At 40.3% G+C, this 20,809-nt stretch overlaps 1 protein-coding gene across 4 annotated transcripts in view; it reads right to left on the bottom strand.

Annotated features, from left to right (window-relative positions):
- Nucleotides 1-20,809, bottom strand: part of Kdm3b (lysine demethylase 3B) — a 73,833-nt gene that overhangs the window by 46,510 nt on the left and 6,514 nt on the right. For all 4 annotated transcript variants that reach the window (XM_048331063.1, XM_048331062.1, XM_048331061.1 and 1 more), the window contains exons 2-6: nt 10,599-10,766; nt 8,152-8,265; nt 5,813-5,918; nt 2,667-2,791; nt 424-498 (exon numbers count right to left, since the gene is read on the bottom strand). In XM_048331063.1, the coding sequence (XP_048187020.1) occupies nt 424-498; nt 2,667-2,791; nt 5,813-5,918; nt 8,152-8,265; nt 10,599-10,766 (588 nt within the window). The remainder of the gene's footprint in view (nt 1-423; nt 499-2,666; nt 2,792-5,812; nt 5,919-8,151; nt 8,266-10,598; nt 10,767-20,809) is intronic.

Consider the following 20,809-nt stretch of genomic DNA (forward strand, 5'->3'; position numbering starts at 1 on the left):
AAACATACCTGTCTTGAGAAATGTAAGAAGAAACAGATAGAGCTTAGATTTTATAACAGCTAGGGAATGGAGCCATGACTGAAAGTATTTGTTCAAACTAGGTCTCTTTCATGAGATTATCCTCCCTTAGCTGGATATATATCGTGCAGAAGAAAAAAAAAAGGTGTAGTGGCAAGAGTTAAACAACTAAAAAGTATCCATGGAAAACATATGTATATATATATACATACACACACATATATATGTACATATATATACATATATATGTACATATACACATACATATATATGTACATATATATGTATATATACATATATGTATATATGTATATATATACATACACACACATACAGAGAGAGAGATAGCATAACAAAAGAATACAAGCTCGTGAATCTGCTGAAATACTCAGTCTATTACAATACCTCGGTGTGAGACGTTGCGTTATCCATTAACATCACATGGATAAGTCTAGGATCTACTGACTTGATTTCACCACTCTGTGGTATGAGCAGGATAGCAGAACATAAGAAAAAAGGGGAAAAAGATATTTAATGGCTTATCTACCAAGATATAACTATGCATTTTCCTCATCTACACACTATGTATTGTTCCCATTCCTCTTCTAGAATAGCTCCATGAGGGCAGGGGTCTCTATTCTCTCATTCACTGCTAGAGTAACATTTGAAATGAGATGTGGATCATGGTAATATTCAAATATTTGTTAAGTTAATGAATAAAAGAACTGATTAAAGTGAAGAGGCCTTAAGTGTGTCTTTTCAAGGATGCTCATTTCAAATTCTGCATCTTTAAATAATTTCTATTTGGCATATTATATTTTTAATTTATTATTATTATTATAAAGGTGATATACAGAGGAATTACAGTTACATAAGTCAGATAATGAGTAAATTTCTTTTTGGATGTCATTGTTTTCCTCACTCTCTTCCAGTTTTTCCCTCCCATCTGCACCCACAAGTTATACAGTTCATTTTCAACATAGTGTATAGTGAGTACCAAGTACCACTGCTGTAATTGTTCACCCTTTCCCCCTAACTCTATGCCCCCCCCTTACCCTCCTAAAGACAGACAAATAACAAGACCAAAAGAAAATAAAAACAACAATGAAGAAAAAACTTCTTGTTTCCATTTCCTGGAGTTCATTTTAGATAAATATGATTTCATACAATCAGATGCACATCGGCATTGCACCTCTGTATTGTTTTCCCAAGAGTCTCATGGGGACTTTTTAGCCCTGGCTGGCTTTGAAATATGCCTGGCTTGTGTGATATTAAGAGAAAATCTGGGCCAGGTGTCAGAAGTCATGCCTGTAATACTAGCTATGCAGGAAGCTGAGATCTGAGGATCACGGTTCAAAGCCAGCCTGGGCAGAAAAGTCTGTGAGGCTCTCATCTTCATAATCACTAGAAAACAGGAAGTAGAGCTGTGGCTCAAAGCGGTAGAGAGCTATCCTTGAGTGAAAAAGCTCAGGGACAGTCCCCAGGTCCTTAAAGCCCTAGGACCACCAACAACAAAAAAAAGTTGGGCTGGGTGCTGGTGGCTCACCCCTGTAACCCAAGTTACTCAGGAGGCTGAGATGTGAGGATCCAGTTCAAAGCCAGACCGGGCAGCAAAGTATGTGAGGCTTTTATCTCCATTTGACCACCAAAAAGCCATTAAATGGAGCTGTGGCTCAAGTGGTACAGCATTAGACTTGAGCAAAAAGAAGCCAGGGTTAGCACCCAGGCCCTGAGTTTAAGCCTCAGGACTGGCACACACACATAAAATAGCAAGTCTGAAACCAAAGATACCATAAACACCTATTTGTCATCCTTGAAACACTCATGTACATTTCTCTTAAATAGTTCTATAGGTATCTCTAGATGCCATTTTCTTGTTTACTTCATTAGACACAATTCATTTTTTCCGCATCAATGATATAGTAGCAGAAGCAGCACAAAAGCAAATGCTAACTGAACTAGTCTTTTAACAACTAATCCATTATGAATACAATATTACTACTTACATTTATATATCCTTCTACAAATTAAAAGGGGGATTTTCTGGTTCTGTTTTATTTCATTGTTTTGTTGTTGTTGTTTTTTTGGCCAGTCCTGGGTCTTGGACTCAGGGCCTGAAGTGCTGTCCCTGGCTTCTTTTTGCGCAAGGCTAACATTCTACCACTTGAGCCATAGCACCACTTTCGGCTTTTTTTGTTTATGTGGTGCTGAGGAATCGAACCCAGGGCTTCGTGCATGCAAGGTAAGCACTGTACCGCTAAGCCACATTCCCAGCCTTGCTTTGTTTTTATAGACAGGGTCTCACTATGTAGTCCATACTTGTCTCAAGCTCTCCATCACCCTGCCTCAGCTTCACTAGTGCTAGGATTACAGGCAGGCACTACCATGCCTGGCTCTAAAGTATTTTCAAGTACATTATGTCAGTCCTCAAAGGAATGCTGTGAGGTCAGTGGAGATTTGCATAATTACCTCTAATTTACAGATGAGAGTAGTGAGGTTAAAAAAAGGTGCAGGGCCGTTATTTACAACCATAACATAAATAAAGCCGGATGGAACCCATATCTTACAACTACTGAAAGTGCTTACTTTCTCTACACTATCCTCAGTAAGGAGATGTATGGATTTTAGACAGAACAATAGAGCCTCACCTCTGTTATAGATACCTCCATAAGACGGGTGATTGAATCCTGATGGCTTACAACACCGTAGATCCAGCATTCTTCACCCTCTGGCTGGTATATTTTGACCCTGTGACCTTGAACACTGTAGGGACCTAAAGAAGAGACCAATCAGCTGAATATTTTGGATTTAACTAAGTTTTATAATCAATTCTAAAAGTAGAAGGCAAACTATATATGTAAATGCATGACACTTTCAATACAGAGCTGAAAAAAGGAGCAATTCTAGTTTTACCATACTCAGAACTTTAAGAAAAAAATAATTTTCCCCAATAATCTTTATAAATTTTTCATTTGATTGATGATTCCTTAGAAACTCCCAGGCCCCCAATTCCATCTCTTCTTCAGCTTAAAATTCTAGAAGTAATATAGGAAGAGAAAAAAAAAACTTACAAGTCAAAACTATATGAAGCAGTAGACACTTTGCTGGAAATGAACTATACAATTTTGGGAGTAGGGAAGTCGGAAGGGGAAAAACTAAAAAAGAACGAGGAAGAGGGTGACACTGTTCAAAAGGAAATGTGCTCATTACTTGACTCATGTAACCCCTTTCTATATCACCTTTACAATACCTTTTTTGGTAAACCTACAGGAAATACGGAAATATACTCAAGTACCTGATACATACATAAAAAAAGGAGGCTACTAAGTTTAACGTGGTGTTACATCAAATGATCACAGGAATGATATTTGACTATTAAAATTCTGCTATCTGATTTTTCAATGTATGTTCAATGTAGAGTTCAATGTATGTGATTTTTAATCTCTCTACAAGTAGTAGTCTGAACAAACATATCACCTGTCTTCATAGGAACACAGAGAGTCAAAGGTAATATTAGCAACAGGTAATGTTACTCTACAATCTCAGTTGGCCTTTCATGAAGGCCAGTTGTCTCTTCAACATATTGTATATTTGAAGCTATAGCTAAAGCATTACTAATTTTAGATGGTTCTCTCTTAGCACTATAATTAGGTTTCTAAAATGTTTCTATACACACTCACATAGTCCTTTCCTTGCATTCTGGCTGCTCAAATTTCATCTCTGATGTCAATTTTTCCTTCATATTCTTTCTTCTTCTCTATTATTACTTGATTAAATATAACTTTAGCTGGGCACAGTGAATTATGCCAGGAATCTTAACTACTTGAGAGGTGGAGATCAAATTGGTTCATGAGACTGCACCTCAACTAATGGCTGGGTGTAATAGCATGCACCTGTAATTCCAGCAAGCAGAGAAGCACAAACAGGAGGGCTGTAGTCCAGAACTGGCTGGGAAATAAATATGAGATCCTATCTCAAAAATAACACAAACAGGGCTGGAAAGTGGATCAAAGGGTAGAGTGCCTGCCTAGCAAGTACAAGTCCTGGAGTTGAATCCCCAATATGGCCAAAATATCCCATAACTTTACCCAATAGTTTTCCTACCTTTATTTGTTTAGACTTGACAAAAGAGAAAAGCTAATAATTTTTTTAACCCTAGTACTAGGTATGAACCTGGTGCCTTATGAATATTAGGTAAACATTATACTACTCACCTATATCCACAGTTCCTCTCCTCCCCTCCCCACTAGTCCTTCCCCTTTTTCCTCTTTTTCTGGTTCTTTTTTTTTCCCCCAGTCCTGGGGCTTGGACTCAGGGCCTGAGCACTGTCCCTGGCTTATTTTTGCTCAAGGCTAGCACTCTGCCACTTGAGCCACAGCACCACTTCTGGCCTTTTCTATGTATGTGGTGCTGAGGAATCGAACCCAGGACTTCATGTATATGAGGCAAGCACTCCTGCCACTAGGCCATATTCCCAGCCCTCATTTTCTGGTTCTTAAAGATAACATTCTGCAGGGCTGGGGATATAGCCTAGTGGCAAGAGTGCCTGCCTCGGATACACGAGGCCCTAGGTTCGATTCCCCAGCACTACATATACAGAAAATGGCCAGAAGCGGCGCTGTGGCTCAAGTGGCAGAGTGCTAGCCTTGAGCGGGAAGAAGCCAGGGACAGTGCTCCGGCCCTGAGTCCAAGGCCCAGGACTGGCCAAAAAAAAAAAAAAGATAACATTCTGCAGAAGTGGTGCTGTGGCTCAAGTGGTTAAGCACAAGCCTTGAGCACAGAGAGGCTCAGGGACAGTGCCCCACACTGAGTTCAAGCCCCAGGACCAGAAAAACAAAGAAAAAGAAAACAAAGATAACAATCTGTTCATGTGAATGAGTCAGTGGACACAGTATTCTAAAAATATACATTTTATTCTACATCTTTTGATGTCAAGTCTGAAGTTCTTAAGAAACTTTCAAATAGTCATGTCCACAAAACTTAACATTTTCTAGCTATTCTGGCTAATGGCAGTGTCCCTATTGCCTTAACATAGTGTCTTTTTAGTACTTTTTGTTGTTGTTGTTCAGTTGTAGGTCTTTGAACTCAGGGCCTGTTCACTGCCCCTGAGCTCTTTTGCTCAAGGATGGCACTCTAACACTTTGAGCCACAGCTCCACTTCCAGTTTTTGAGCAGGCTAATTGGAGGTAAGGGTCTCAAGGGGACTTTTCTGTCCCTCTGGCTTTAAACCATGATCCTCAGATCTCAGCCTTCTGAGTAGCTAGGATTACATGTGTGAGCCACCAGCACCCAGCTTTAGTACATATTTAAAAAATCAAAGAAAATTAAACTAAACTCACAACAAAATAGCATGTTACAAAATGTGGAATGAAGAAGAAATACTGGTATACTTGAGAGCCTATTTCTTTATTTGGGAGATCCAGCTAACTGAAGATACTCAAGACTCTATTCACAAAAAGACAATAAGAACAAATGTTTAAAACTAGATGGTGGGCTGGGAATATGGCCTAGTGGTAAAGTGCTCGCCTTGTATACATGAAGGCCTGGGTTTGATCCTCAGCACCACATATATAGAAAAAGCCAGAAGTGACGCTGTGGCTCAAGTGGTAGAGTGTTAACCTTGAGCAAAAAAAAAAGCCAGGTACAGTGTTCGGGCCCTAAGGCCAAGCCCCAGGACTGGCAAAAACAAAACAAAACAAAAAAAAAGCCCAAAACTAGATGGTGTCCCATTCTATCATTCGACACGACTATCCACTTGGTTCAGATTTCAAGTCAGAAGACTACTTGTTCTTACCTCGGCTGAATATCTCTTGTAGCTTTTGGTCACTGATCAAAGCATTAACTGTTTCTCTCAGTGCAGCGTGTTCTAAAAGGATCTGGTTTTGGCTATCTGTTCCCATCTGGTAAAGATAAAAAAAAAGAGAACACCTAATATTAAAATGAATAGCATCAGACAGGCTCTGGTGGATCATGTTATAATCCTAGCTACTCAGGAAGTTAAACATCTGAAGACTGTGGTTCAAAGCCAGCTCTGTAGTAACGTCTATGAGACCATTACCTGCAAATAACCACCAAAAAGCCAGAGATGGAGCTGTGGGAGAGCATCAGCCTTGTGCCAAAACGCTAAGGGTCAGCGCCCAGGCCCTGAGTTAAAGTCCTAATACTAGTACCAAAACACTCCCCCACCCCCAAACGGGCATCAACACCTAACTAGATGAGAAAAATCACATACAGAGAAGTTCTAAGAGCACTTGCTAAAAGTATCTGTAGGAGCTGGGAATGTGGCTTAGTGGTAGAGTGCTTACCTAGCATGCATGAAGTCCTGTGCTAGATTCCTCAGCACCACATACACAGAAAAAAAAGCTGCAAGTGGTGTGTGGCTCAAGAGGTAGAGTGCTAGCCTTGAGCAAAAAGAAGCCAGGGACAGTGCCCAGGCCGAGTCCCAAGCCCCAAGACTGGCAAAAGGAAAAAAGGATCTGTAGAACTCTAGTCTTGGGGTAGGAGGGGGGTGGGAACATCTGTATAAAGTGTAGTTGTGTCACTCAAAATATGTACTATATGGCCACACAAGAGCAGCTTGATAAACGAATCACCTCATGGCTCATTAAAGAACAGACTTCCAGCTCTTAAAAAGAAAAAGAACTCTATTAAGATTCTTTGCAAAAAATGAAACACGCTAGGAACAGTTAAGTTTGGCAAATATCACACACCCCTTCTGCATACAACATATGGTTCTGTGACGTCACAGAGAAAAAAAAGGAAACCTGTTCAGGCCAATGTTTGTTTCTTTGCGGGTTGTAGGGCTTGAGCTCAGGGCCTGAGCACTGTCCCTGGGCTCTTTTGCTCAAGGCTATACTACTTTGAGCCACAGCTCTACTTCTGGTTTTTTGGACGTAAGAGTCTCCTGGGAACTTTTCAGTCTGGGCTAGCTTCAAACCATGATCCTCAGATCTTGGCCTCCCGATTAGCTCACATTACAGGCATGAGCCACTGGCACCCAGCTTAGGCCAATGTTTCTCACACTTACTTGACTAATAAAATATTTTTATTCTTGGCAAATTTTTGCTTATTTTAGTATTTGTGGAGGACTTATTTAGTGTCATCTCATATAAACATTAAAGATGAATAAAAGAAGGTTGCCTAGCAAGAAAGGAAGATATAGCAAAAAGAAATCATTAATCTCTTACAGAATACATCTTAGAAAATACTATTCTCAATAATAAGAGTAAAACTAGTCTTTAACTTCTGTATTCTGCATCTAGAGCAGAAAATGTTTCTTTTTCTATTTTTACCTATTTTAACTCTGTTATATTAAAATAAATCCCTATTAAAACTTTCAGAACACCCGTCTAATTCTTCGAAGTTTCTCTCTCTCTTTTGGTGCCAGTACTGAAGATTGAACTCAAGGCTTCAAGCTCTCACTTTGCTTTTTCCGCAAGTCTAGTGCTCTACCACTTGAGCCACAACTCTATTTCTGGCTTTCTGCTGGTTCACTGTAGATGAGTCTCACAGACTTTTCTGCCCCAGCTGGCTTTAAACCCGGACCCTCAGATCTCAGTTTCCTGAGCAGTTAGGATTGTAGGCTTGAGCCACCAGCACTCAAAGACTCTCAGTTTTTATCCTTCAGGTAGCAACCCTTGCAAGCAAAAAACAGTAGCTTTCTTAAATTCCAAAACTACAACTGAGATGCTAGTTTGTTTAAACCACTTACTCCTTTCCTTTGTAACTAAAGACATACCTAAACTCTGCAATATTTCATGTTTCTGGGCACCAGCCCACACTCTTCCCAGTTTACCTGTCACTGAGGTAATCATAAATGTCTCAGACTCAAGTTGCAGTAATAGCTACCTCAGTCAGAGAAGCCACCTTTCTGTAGGGACCCTTAGAATTGTGGTCTTAAGTATTGAGTGACTTTAGGTTGGAATAGGGATACATATTAAAAAAGAAAAAAAAAAGCCTCAACCACCAAATGCGCGTTCCAAGGAAGCAAAGAAACTTTAAAACACACTAGGAAATTTATTGAGAAAATCTTAAAAGAAAATGGAGAGGAGGGATAAATATTCATATTTATACCAACAAAGAAATTAGCAAGGAGAAATATAACAGGTTGAAGGTACAACAAGTATAAAATACCTGGAACAGATGCAATCCATTAGCATCTGACAGGAAACGAAGCTCTCGATCCAAAAGGTATTCTACTGGCACCACAGAACCCAAACCCAATTTATCTACTAAGGGAGTGAAAGTCTGTGAAATACAATGACAAGAAATCGATTAGAACTTGGAAAGGAAAATAGGTAACCATTCAATCAATCTCTAGGTTCAGGGAAAGTGCCTATTTCTAAATATATCCATATCAATACAGATAAGCTAAAGCATGAGTCCCTTGCAACATTTCTAATTCAACATCTGTCCCTCAAACATTTATGGACAGATAGAAATAAGAAATTCTTCATTTTTCCTAAGGATCTGACTCATCTTGTCAGATTTCAAGAAGGAAAAATCAGTTATACTTTACTTCTCTGAAAATGTCATGGGATTTGTAATTACTGACGTAAATAAACATGCAGAGATTTTTCTCTCTCTCTCTCTCTTTTTTTTGTTTTTGAGGGCCTTACTATGTATCCCTGACTGGCCTCAAACCCATAATCCTTATGCCTTGGACTCCCAAATATTCCAAGTGCTAGGATTATAGGCAGATGCCACCATGACCAGTTTGTTAAATTCTTTATAATTTCGTAGTCTGCCTAGTATGCATGAAGCCCTGGGTTTGATTCCTCAGCACCACATAAACAGACAAAGCTGGAAGTGGCACTGTGGCTCAGGTGGTAAGAGTGCTAGTCGAGCAAAAAAAGAAGCTCAGGGACAGTGCCCAGGCCCTGAGTTCAAACCCTAGGACGGCAAAACAAAACTGAAGCAAAACAAAAAAAACAAATGAAAGACAGTATTTCATGCTCATAATTCTAGTGCTTAAGAAGGTGACCAGTTTGAGGCCAGCCCAGGCTGTACTGTGAAACTACCACAGTCACCCTCCCCCCCCAAAAAAACCCCACCCACACACAAGGGAAAAAAAGTTTTAGTAAGTGATGATACGTACAGCTAGAAAGTTTTATTTTAATATTATTTATTCAATATATGTATTTTTGGTAATTAGTTGGCAAGAGTATAGAATTTAAGAAATTATCATTTATGCAAGAATTCTGCTAATAGGACAGATAGAAATGAACGGACTTTCTCAGGATTAAGTTCTTTCTGTTTTTGGTGTTTTTTTTAATTAATCTTGGGCCTTCGACTCTGGGCCCAGGCTTTGTTCCAGAGCTTCTTTTGCTCAAGGCTAGTGCTCTACCACTTGAGCCACAAAGCCACTTCTGGCCTTTTCTGAGTAGTTCATTGGAGATAAGAGTCTCACAGACTTTCCTGCCCTGGCTGGCTACACAGCCTCCTGAGTTATAGGCATAAGCCATAGGCACCCAGCTTTAAGTTTTATTTATTATTTTTGTGTGCTGATTCCAGGAAATGAACTCAGACCTTCCATTTTTGTTGTTGTTTTTGGTGGTGGTGGTGGTATGTGGGGCTTGAATCAACTCAGGGCCAAGGCTCAGTCCCTGAGCTCTTTTGCTCAAGGCTATGGCTCTACCACTTTGAGCCACAGTATTACTTGTGGTTTTCTGGTAGTTAGAGATAAGAGTCTCACATATTCCAGTCTGGGCTGGCTTCAAACTGCTATCCTCAGATCTCAGCCTCCAGAATAGCTAGGATTATAAGCTTGAGCCACCAGGGCATCAAACTTCCACTTAGCTTTTTTTGCTCAAGGTGGACTCCGGCTTAATGCTGGTCAGTTGAAGCTAAGAGTCTCTCAGATGTGGCTACCTGGGTTGGCTTTGAATCTTGATCCTTAAATCTCATCCTCTTGAGTAACTAGGATTACAGATGTAAGCTACCTGGTACCTGACTAGTCATAAATTTTATAACACTGTCATCTTACTTCACAAAACAAAGCTTGATTTAAAAAAAAACTTGGAAGTTTACATTATTTGAGAAAAATGAGAAAAGACTAAAAGTAAAAAAATTCTTTAGGTCTGAGATTTTTTTAAAGTATTAAATATGACCAAATTGAAAGTTTTGGAAAACAGGAGAAAAGCTCTGTTAATTTTTTCTTTTGTAACTTCAGAATGAAAGTATGTTTAGCATGTAATTTCTGCAAGTCAGAAGAAGAGTTAGCTATTTGGAAATTTACTACTGTTATAACAAAAGAGAACTCAAATATATTCCTACCCAATAAAAGCCACTTCACAAACTTAACATATATGCTACAAAACTAAGAAAAGTGAGAGAAGGGGTGGGTTGGGAAGGATGGGTGAGATGTTGAAAAGGGTGACATTGATCAAGATATATTGTATTTATAAACTGTTTTGTCAAATGGGAACTTCTTTATACAACTATTTAAAGATAATAATAATAAAAATTAATTAATTCAGCAAAAGCCACTTGAAGAGCCAGGGCTATACTTTCACAAGACTCTAGGAGGTTTTGGTTCCACCCTCAGCACTGCTAGAAAGAAAAAAAAAAAATCTACTCACCAGAGCTGGCCACTGTGCATTTGACACTCGAGTGCCTTCAAGAAGAACTGGGTCTTTCCGTGGTGCCCATACAAGCGACCCTTCCAGGAGAAGCACAATAACTTCTTCAGCATGAACTTTAACCCAGGAGTGTTGCTTCCAGTTACAACCATCAAATTCTACAAAGATCTGTGAAAGGGAGATTAAAAGCAGTTTGGAAGGGATATAAAATCACAGAGTGACACATAAAAATGACACCTCAGGCTTTGAATAACTAGGAAAAATTCGACTAACTTACTATAAAATTCCTTTAAAGGATGCTAATGAAAACAGATGTTATTTTAGCACCAGAAAGTTGGTCTCAGCCTTACTCTTAACAAGGGGAACAGAATTAAGGGAGAGGGAATTATGCAGTTATTCAGTAATGTTTAATTGTAGCCCTGCTGAAATGTGCAACTCATACTGACACACATTGGGTGGAGGATAAGCCAGGCACAGTGGTACACGGGTACAGATCCAGCTACTTGGGAGGCGGAAGCAGGAGAACCATTTGGTCCCAGGAGTTCAGTACACCAAGCCTAGGAAATAACAGAACCTTATCTCTTTGAAAACAAACAAAACTAGGGGTTATCTAGTTACCAAGTTCAGGTTGTTAGTATCAATTGCTGCTAAAAGATTTAACATTTATGGGGTAGGTAGAGTGAGAGAGTAGGAAGGAGTTCTTACATGGTTTGTAGTGGGAGCACAAGCAGGACACACAAATGCCAATCATGCCCACATTCAGGAGGCTCATTCTGGAGGACTATGAGTTTGTGGAAAGCCTGGCTTACATAGCAAGACCCTAGGGCTAGGGATATGGCCTAGTGGCAAGAGTGCTTGCCTCATATACATGAGGCCCTGGGTTCGATTCCCCAGCACCACATATCCAGAAAATGGCCAGAAGTGGCGCTGTGGCTCAAGTGGCAGAGGGCTAGCCTTGAGCAAAAAGAAGCCAGGGACAGTGCTCAGGCCCTGAGCCCAAGGCCCAGGACTGGCAAAAAAAACCCAAAAAACAAAAAACAACTTGTGGGTAGGATGAGGGAAAAACTGGGAGAGAACAAGGGAAGTGGCAATATTGCCCAAAAAGAAATGCATTCTTTACCTGTCCTATGTAGCTGTAACCCCTCTGTACATCACCTTTATAATAACAATAAAAATTTAGACATTGCTGTTGATTTAACAAAAGCTAACTAAAGCTTTGTTTTGTGAAATATTGAAATTTATGAAAATACAAGTAGATGACAATTAAAAAAAAAGACAAAGATAAAAGATCAAGTGAGGAGAGACAAAACCTTGTAAGTCATACAAAGCAGTCTGGAATGGTCAATGCCCAAGCTGGGTATGACATTTAGTGACTGAGTATTTTACAAGGCATCACTCATATTAGCACCAAGCTAATGTGCCAATTTCTTTGAAAATCAACATAGGAACCAGAAAATTTTAAGTCACACCCACATAAAAATACAATAACAACGGGGCTGGGAATATGGCCTAGTGGCAAGAGTGCTTGCCTTGTATACATGAGGACCTGGGTTTGATTCCTCAGCACCATATATAGAAAACAGCCAGAAGTGGCGCTGTGGCTCAAGTAGCAGAGTGCTAGCCTTGAACAAAAAAGAAGCCAGGGACAGTGCTCAGGCACTAAGTTCAAGCCCCAGGACTGGCCAAACAAAACAAAACAGAAAAACACCCCAATAACAGCAATAAGGTAAATCACTGTGCTAAAGCTTTGTACATAGACATTTAAAAAGCTAATAACATGGGCTGGGAACATGGCTTAGTAGGAGAGTGCTTGTCTAGCATGCATGGACCACATTAAAAAAAGTCAGAAGGGGTTCTGTGAGCAAAAGCAGCTCAGGGACAATGCCCAGGCCCTGAAGTCAAGTCTCAGGACTAGCAAAAAAAAGAAAGAAAGAAAGAAAGAAAGAAAGAAACAGCTACTAACACAAGTACTGCCGCTCCCCGCTCCCCAAAGCTAATAATGATTCTATCATCACATATCTGAAAACATGAGGAAAAGGCTGAAGCTTTGGGAGTTGGCTGCTACCTAACTTATGAGTAATTATCTCTTAATCTTCCTGAGCAAAAGATGGGGAAGTGTTTAACTTGATGTACTATACATTCTGGGATAGAACGATAGCTCCAAGATAAGAATAAGAATTTGTTTTGTGAGCAATATGAAATGTAGATAAATGTGAACATGTTTCTCAACAATATGACTTACTTCTCAGTTAAAAGAAATGGAAGAGGGGCTGGGAATATGGCTAGTAGTAAAGTGCTCGCCTCGTATACATGAATCCTTGGGTTCGATTCCTCGGCACCACATATATATAGAAAAAAGCCAAAAGTGGCGCTGTGGCTCAAGAGGTAGAAAAAAAGAAGCCAGGGACAGTGCTCAGGCCCTGAGTCCACGCCCCAGGACTGGCAACAAAAACAAAACAAAACAAAAAGAAATGGAAGAAGCTGGAAAACAGAGGTAAAAAGCCATTTCAAATCAAAATAGATAGAATATAAACTTTTAAAATAGTAGTAGGCCAGGCCACAAGACTAGAAAAAACAATAAAAGACACAAACTAACAAAAGTCAATGAAGTCAATAGTTGTCCACCAAAGATAATCAAAGTATGGGTAACAGAGCACAAATGAAATAGTTTAAGTTTTAGAAGTATGAGTAAAAGTAACAAGTTCTATAGTTAGAACTCAAGAATTAAGCTGGGCCACCCAGTGGTTAACAAACCACCCATTATATACGTATAATCCCAGCTACTAAGAAAGTTAAGATCTGAAGGTATAAAGTCAGCTTATGTCAAGAAAGTCTGTGACTCCTCTTTCCTCCAACTGACAACCCCCCCCACCCCCGCAAAAAAAAAAAAAAAAAAGCCAGAAGTAGAGCTATAGCTCAAGCCATAGAGCACTAACCTTGAATGACAAAGCTAAGGGAAGGCTGGGAATGTGGCTTAGTGGTAGAGTGCTTGCCTGGCATGCATGAAGCCTTGGGTTTGATTCCTCAGCACCACCACATATATAGAAAAAGCCAGAAGTGGCACTGTGGCTCAAGTGGTAGAGTGCTAGCCTTGAGCAAAAAGCCAGGGACAGTGCTCAGGCTCTGAGTTCAAGCCTCAGGACTGCCTCCCCAACCCCAAAAAAGGCTAAGGAAAACTGCCCAGACCCTGAGTTCAAGCATAGATACATGTACACATGTGCACACACGTATACCTTAGAAGTAAATATTTTATTTATTAGTTAGGTAAGTTAAATGTACTTTATTTTCAACTCCTCTTTAAAAAGGCCACATGCTGGACACAGGTGGCTCACAACTATATTCCTAGCTACCTGGGAGGCTGAGATCTGAGGATCAAGGTTCAAAGCTAGCCTAGGCAACAAAAAGCTGGAAGTGGAACTGTGGTTCAGGAGTTGGAGTGCTGGCCTTGAGCAAAACAGTTCAGGGACAGCATCTAGACCCTAAGTTCAAGCCCTAGGATACACACAAAAATTGTTTTATAATTTTTACCTGTTGAGATTTTTTTTTTGGTCAGTGTGGGGCTTGAACTCAAGGCCTGGGTGCTGTCCCCGAGCTCTTTTGCTCAAGGCTAGCAATCTACCACTTTGAGCCACAGTGCCACTCCCAATTTTCTGGTGGTTAATTGGAGATAAGAGTCTCATGGGCACTTTTCAGTCCAGCTGACTTTGAACATGATCCTCAGATCTCAGCGTCCTGAGTGGCCAGGATTATAGGTGTGAGCCATTAGTACCTGGTAGGGTTGTGGGTTTGTTTTTGTTTTTATTTTGTATTTGTTCTTTTGTTTTAAATATTTATTCCTTTTTCAATTTTTTTTGTTCAAGACCGGGACCTGAACTCTGTATCTGATGCTTTCAGTCATTGGCTGGTACTCTACCACCTAAGTGATGTCTCAACCCCTTATTCTTTCTCCTGCCCTCCCTCCTTCCCTCTTCCTTCCTTCCTTGGCAGTATGGGATTTGAACTTTGGGCCTCAAGTTCCAACTCAGCTATTTCGATCATTACTGGTACTCTGATACAAGCTTTGTCTTTGGATACATTTGAGTATATGCTACCTGCTAATAGGACTTGTGACATGCTCATGAGCAAAAGAGCCAACCCTAAGGTTGGATAAGATAGTGAGCTAACTGTAAGCTGTCTGAATAAGCTAAAGAACTAACTCTAAGGTAGCTTCCATAAGACATTGATAACAGGCTATACGAACTTCAGGTGAAGACACTCAGATCAGAAGAGGGTTCCTCATGGACTCCAAGCAGCTCACTCTATTCTCAGGGGGCCGCCCCCACCATATCCAGTCCACCGATTCCTACCAAGCAACTTGCTCTTCTCAGAGAGACACAGCTCTAGTCAAATAGGAAACTAAACTGAAACACAAAACATCTTATAATTAGGTAAATGACTAAAAGATAAATGACTTCCACTACGAAATAAATAATATAAACAAACTTTTAAAAATTAGATCTCCTTATCAGCCTAATGTGGATATATTATATGGGAATAAAAGCAATCTGATCATTTGGAGGGAGGGAGATCAGGATTAGAACGGGATAGTTAATAGTATTTTAACCTTACCAGATGTTTTTCTTTAATAAATCTATTAACATATTGTTTATACAGTATACTTAGCTTTTTTAAAAAGGAAAGAATTAACATTGGAGTCAGCCTGGAAATCACAGAGGGAACAAAATGGAGGAAGGGTTATTTAAAAACAATAATAAGTTAAAATTAAAAAAAAACAACCAACAAGCTTAAACCAGTAAGATTATATGAACAAAGTTCAGTTAAGAGTTAACTAGAGGGGGGTTGGGGATATGGCCTAGTGGCAAGAGTGCCTGCCTCATATACATGAGGCCCTGGGTTCAATTCCCCAGCACCACATATACAGAAAATGGCCAGAAGTGGCGCTGTGGCCCAAGTGGCAGAGTGCTAGCCTTGAGCAAAAGGAAGCCAGGGACAGTGCTCAGGCCCTGAGTCTAAGCCCCAGGACTGGCCAAAAAAAAAAAAAAAAAGAGTTAACTAGAGGGGCTGGGAATTTGGCTTAGTGGTAGAGTGCTTGCCTAGAATGCATGGAGCCCTGGATTCGATTTCTCAGTATCACATAAACAGAAAAAGACGGAATGGAAGTCTTGAGTTGTGGCTCAAGTGGTAGAGTGCTAGCCTTAAGCAAAGGGAGCTCTAGGTCCTGAGGTCAAGCCCAGGACTGGCAAAAAAAAAAAAAAGGTAATTAGAGGATGGCTGCTGGTGGCTCTTGACTGTAATCCTAGTTACCCAGAAGGCTGAGATCTGAGGATTGTAGCTCAAAGCCTGCCTACACAGAGAAGTCTCTCCAGTCTCTCCAGTCAACCACCAAAAGGCAGAAGTGGAGCTGGTTCAAGTGGTAGAGTGCCAGCCTTGAATGAAAAAACAAGCAAAGAAATACTCATTAGGTTATACTGAAAATAAGCCATTCTACTTGTGGGTGGGGGTAGGAAGGAAAACTGGGAGAGTAATAAGGAAGGGGTGACAAAAAGAAATGCACCCAAAAAGAAATGTATGGGAAGAAACGTATGGGGGCTGGGAATATGGCCTAGTGGTAAAGTGCTCGCCTCGTATACATGAAGCCCTGGGTTCGATTCCTCAGCACCACATATATATAGGAAAAGCCAGATGTGGCACTGTGGCACAAGTGGTAGAGTGCTAGCCTTGAGCAAAAAGAAGCCAGGGACAGTGCTCGCTCAGGCTCTGAGTTCAAGCCCCAGGACTGGCAAAAACCAAACTAAACAAAAAGAAATGTACTCATTACTTGACTTACGTAACTGTAAATCCTCTGTACATCACCTTTATAAAAACAGTTTAAAAATAAATAAAAAATAAGCAAGAATGTGAGGTCCCAAGTTCAAGCTCCAGAACTGATACACACATACAAAACAAGATTTAAAAAACACGATAAGGTTATGATTATAAGAGAATAAAGGAAATGGAAATTCCCAAGGTCCCTAACTTTTCCAATTTTCCTACCCATATCCTAAACAAAATATGCACTCTTACAAATGATCTTTACAAAACTGTAAGTTATGACATGTCTAGAATACTGATATTTTCAAAAGTAAATAGTGTTTCTTTACAATTCCTTTGCTTTTTCGAGAGAGCTTTTAATCAAACATCCACATTCTCCCTAACACATACTTTCTTTTCCAAAAATTGTATTTTATTATGATTAATTGTACAAAGCAGTTACTATTCAACATGTCTATTTTTAAAATTACAATGCATTATGATAGATATTACCCTTCTCATTATTTTCTCTCAACACATATACTTTTTAACAACCTAAATAAATTTGACATTGCCTAGAATAACAATGATAGCCTGAATAAAAAATTAAATATAGCCAGGTGCTGATGGCTTATGCCTATTACCCTAGATATTCAGGAGACTGAGATTTGAGAAAGGGGTTCTGAAGATAGTCTGGGCAGGAAAGTATGTGAGATTCTCATCTCCAATTAACCACCAAAAAAGCCAGAAGTGGTAGTGATTAACGCACTAGTCTTGAGCAAAAAAATTCAGACAGAATCCAGGCCTTGAGTTCAAGCCCCATAAGTGGGTGAGAGGGGGAGTTAAATATATTCAGTGCTTTTAGAGGCTGTAGAATCACAAAGATCTACATATGCATCCCAACTCCTCCAAGGCTTAGCTCTGTATAAAGTTTCTTTAGCCTGTTTGAACCTCATTTCCTTTGTCTATAAATAGGGACAATAAGAACCTCAAAGGATTGCCTCTAGGATTACTTAAAATATTAAAATTCCTAGCAGAAAACTGGTTCCTGATAAACATTCATTCCTTAAGCAAACTCATATTACCCGTCAGAGTACAAATTGGTATGACCTTTAAAGAAAGAAAAAAGAGAGAAAAATAAAAGTAAATTTTTTATATATCAAGAATTTTATGTACACATCCTTTTTTTTTTTTTTCCTTTGGCCAGTCCTGGGGCTTGGACTCAGGGCCTGAGCACTGTCCCTGGCTTCTTTTTGCTCAAGGCTAGCACTCTGCCACTTGAGCCACAGTGCCACCTCTGGCCGTTTTCTGTATATGTGGTGCTGGGGAATCGAACCCAGGGCTTCATGTATACGAGGCAAGCGCTCTTGCCACTAGGCCATATCCCCAGCCCACCAAAAATATTTTTATGAAGCACTTCTAGCTTTACTTTCAGTTACGAAAACATGCTACCTGTGAAAAATATAGAAAAGCACCAAGAAAATTAAAATTCCCCATGAAAGTTTTCAGCACTGAGAAGACAACTGTCACATTAAGCAAAAAAAAAAAAAAAAAAAAAAAGTCAAAAATAACATTACTAATACTTTATAATTACAACTATACTTAAAAAAAAATCCTCCCAAGGCTGGGTACCGGTAGCACTCAGAGGAGGCTGAGATCTGAGGATCATGGTTTTAAGCCAGCTCAGGTAGGAACACCTGGAGACTCTTACCTTCAATTAATCACAGAAAGAGCCGGAAGTGGTACTGTGGCTCAAGTAGTAGAGTGCAAGCCTAGAGCAAAAAAGCTCAGGAACAGCACCCAGGCCCTGAGTTCAAGCCCCAGGACTGGAACCAAAAAGCGAGTGAGAGAGAAAAAGAGAGGAAAAAAATCCTCACCAAGCTAGGCACTTGGCAGAAAGGCCCAGAGTTAAAAAAAATAATAACAAGCTGAGGATTCAGAAAAGCTTTAAAGAGACTACAGCTCCTAGGACTGATGGACTCAAAAAAATAGGTAGGCTTTCTCTATGGGATTCCAATGGAAGGCAACGCTAAAAGCAAATAGTAAACTAGGGGCCAGGTGCTCAAACCTGTAATCCTAGCTACTCAGGAGGCTAAGATTAGAGGATTATGGTTCCAAGCCAGTTTTATTTCTACACTTAAATAAAGCCTGGGCATAAATGCCTGAGAAATCGCATCTCCAATTAACCAGCAAAAAGTTGGACTGGAAGTGTGGCTCAAGCGGTAGCATGCCAGCTGGAAGCAAAGAAAGCCCAATAAGAACATAACATCAACTTCTCCCCTCTTAGTGGCAGAGAGAGAGAGAGCAAGAGGGAGAGAGAGGAAAAACGAAATGGCAAAGGGGAATTAAAGTAAAGAAGAGGATTAGCTGAGTGCCAGTGGCTCACACCTGTAATCCTAGCTACTCAGGAGGCTGAGATCTGAGGATTGAAGTTTAAAGCCAGCCCAGGCAGGAAAGTCCACAAGACTCTTATCTAATTAACCAGCAGAAAACCAGAAGTGGCACTGTGGCTCAAAGTAGTACAGCACTAGCCTTGAGCTGAAGAGCTCAGGGACAGCATCCAGGCCCAGAGTTCAAGTTCCACAACAGAGGAGAGAGAGAGAGAGAGAGAGAGAGAGACAGAGACAGAGACAGAGAGACAGAGAGAGAGAGACAGAGAGGATTACCTAGGCACAGGTGGCTCATGCCTATAATCGTAGCTATTCTGGAGGCTGAGATGTGAGGACTGCTGTCTGAAGTCAGACTGTGCAAGAAAGTCTGTGAAACTCTCATTTCCAGTTAACCACCATAAAAAGCCAGAAGTGGAAGGGTAGCTGGAGCAAAAAAGTTCAGGGACAGTACTCAGGCCTGGAGTTCAAACCTCAGGACAATCACTCCCCTACCACTGGGGGGGGGGGGGAAGGAAGGAAGGAAAAAAAAAGGATCACCAACTTAGGGCTGCTTGCTGTAAAAATTGTTCAGCCCAATTTCTCTTTGATATTTTACATGACAAAGATACTTCTTACCTATAATTTGGTCTCTGGAGGAAACTAAGAGTGGGCTGGTACATCTCCCACTGTAAATTAATAACCTTGCATATGAGGTTTCAAATCAGTCTCTAGAGAGTTTTAGTGAGAGTCACTCCCCTTGGGTCCGATTACCCCTAAAGTCACTATTAAAAAAGAAAAAGCTTCTGCCTTGAAAAACAATGTGATCATACCATTTGAGTCACTATTAAACAACCAGACTAGTTTTGCCCAATGTATAAAATAAGGGTAAAAGGAACTGGCAAATGAGGGTAGAGGAGTGGGGAGAGCTTTAAAAAACACCATCCTGTCAAAGGCAGTGGAAAAACTGAGAAGCAGTAACAGGTGTTGGGTCCCCCAGGCCTTGAGGAACAAAGCCTACAGGAACCCATCCAAGCTGTTGTTAAGTAAATCACCAACAACAGAATATGCCATGTTCCTTAGCCCCATTTTGAGTCTGTCTAGGAAGGAGGACTCTAAATCAACTAGAACAAATTGCAGATGAGAACTAATCAAGTGAGTCTAAAGGAGAGAACAAGCCTTTGGTGAGGTGTAAGTGCACCAAGTCCCTAATAAACAATTGAGTAATTAAAAGATCTGATTATATAGTGAAGGAAGTGATGCTGACAAAATGAAGGTACCGTGTGATGATCACCGGTGGGCACATTGCATTGCTCTGAAGTAAAGAATGCAGAGATAAATTAAGATAGGGCTTTTAAGAACTTCAGTGTAGCTTAATAGTAGTGCATGTGGTTAGTCTATGCAAGGCACACACACACACACACACACACACACACACACACACACACACAGACTATTCAAAATCATATATTGCCAGGTATGGTGGCACAGGACTGTAATTTTAGAACTTGGTAGGGTAAGATTGGAGAATCATGAGTTTCAAGCCATCTTGAGCTATGCAGTAAAACCATGTCACAAAAGAGAAAAAACAAAACACACATTCACAGAATTTTTAAAAAGAGAAACTGGACCAGGCATAGCAGCAAGTGCCTGTAGTCTTGGCTACTTCGTGAGTTTAAGGCAGGAGAATTGACTGAGCTCAGGTTTTTAGGATCCATGGGAGAAAGGGAGTGATCAGCCTGGCAAACATAGCAAGAACCCATCTCCAAAGCAGAGAGAGAGAGAGAGAGAGAGAGAGAGAGAGAGAGAGAGAGAGAGAGAGAGAGAGAGAGTTTTAGCAGTACTGAGGTTTGAACTGAGGGCCTGGTGTTTGCTCATCAGGTGCTTTACTGGTTGAGTAATGCCTTCAGGACTGGTTATTTTTGAGATAGGGCTTTGCTTTTATTTTGAGTGGGCTGCAATCCTATTTACATTTTTTAAATTTTATCTAGGATGACAGGTGCATGCCACCATGTCCAGCTTTTCCTGTGGGGGGTCTCATAGATATTTTTGAAC

The sequence above is a fragment of the Perognathus longimembris genome, chromosome 22 (assembly GCF_023159225.1).
Source record: "Perognathus longimembris pacificus isolate PPM17 chromosome 22, ASM2315922v1, whole genome shotgun sequence".
Taxonomy (NCBI): Eukaryota; Metazoa; Chordata; class Mammalia; order Rodentia; family Heteromyidae; genus Perognathus; species Perognathus longimembris.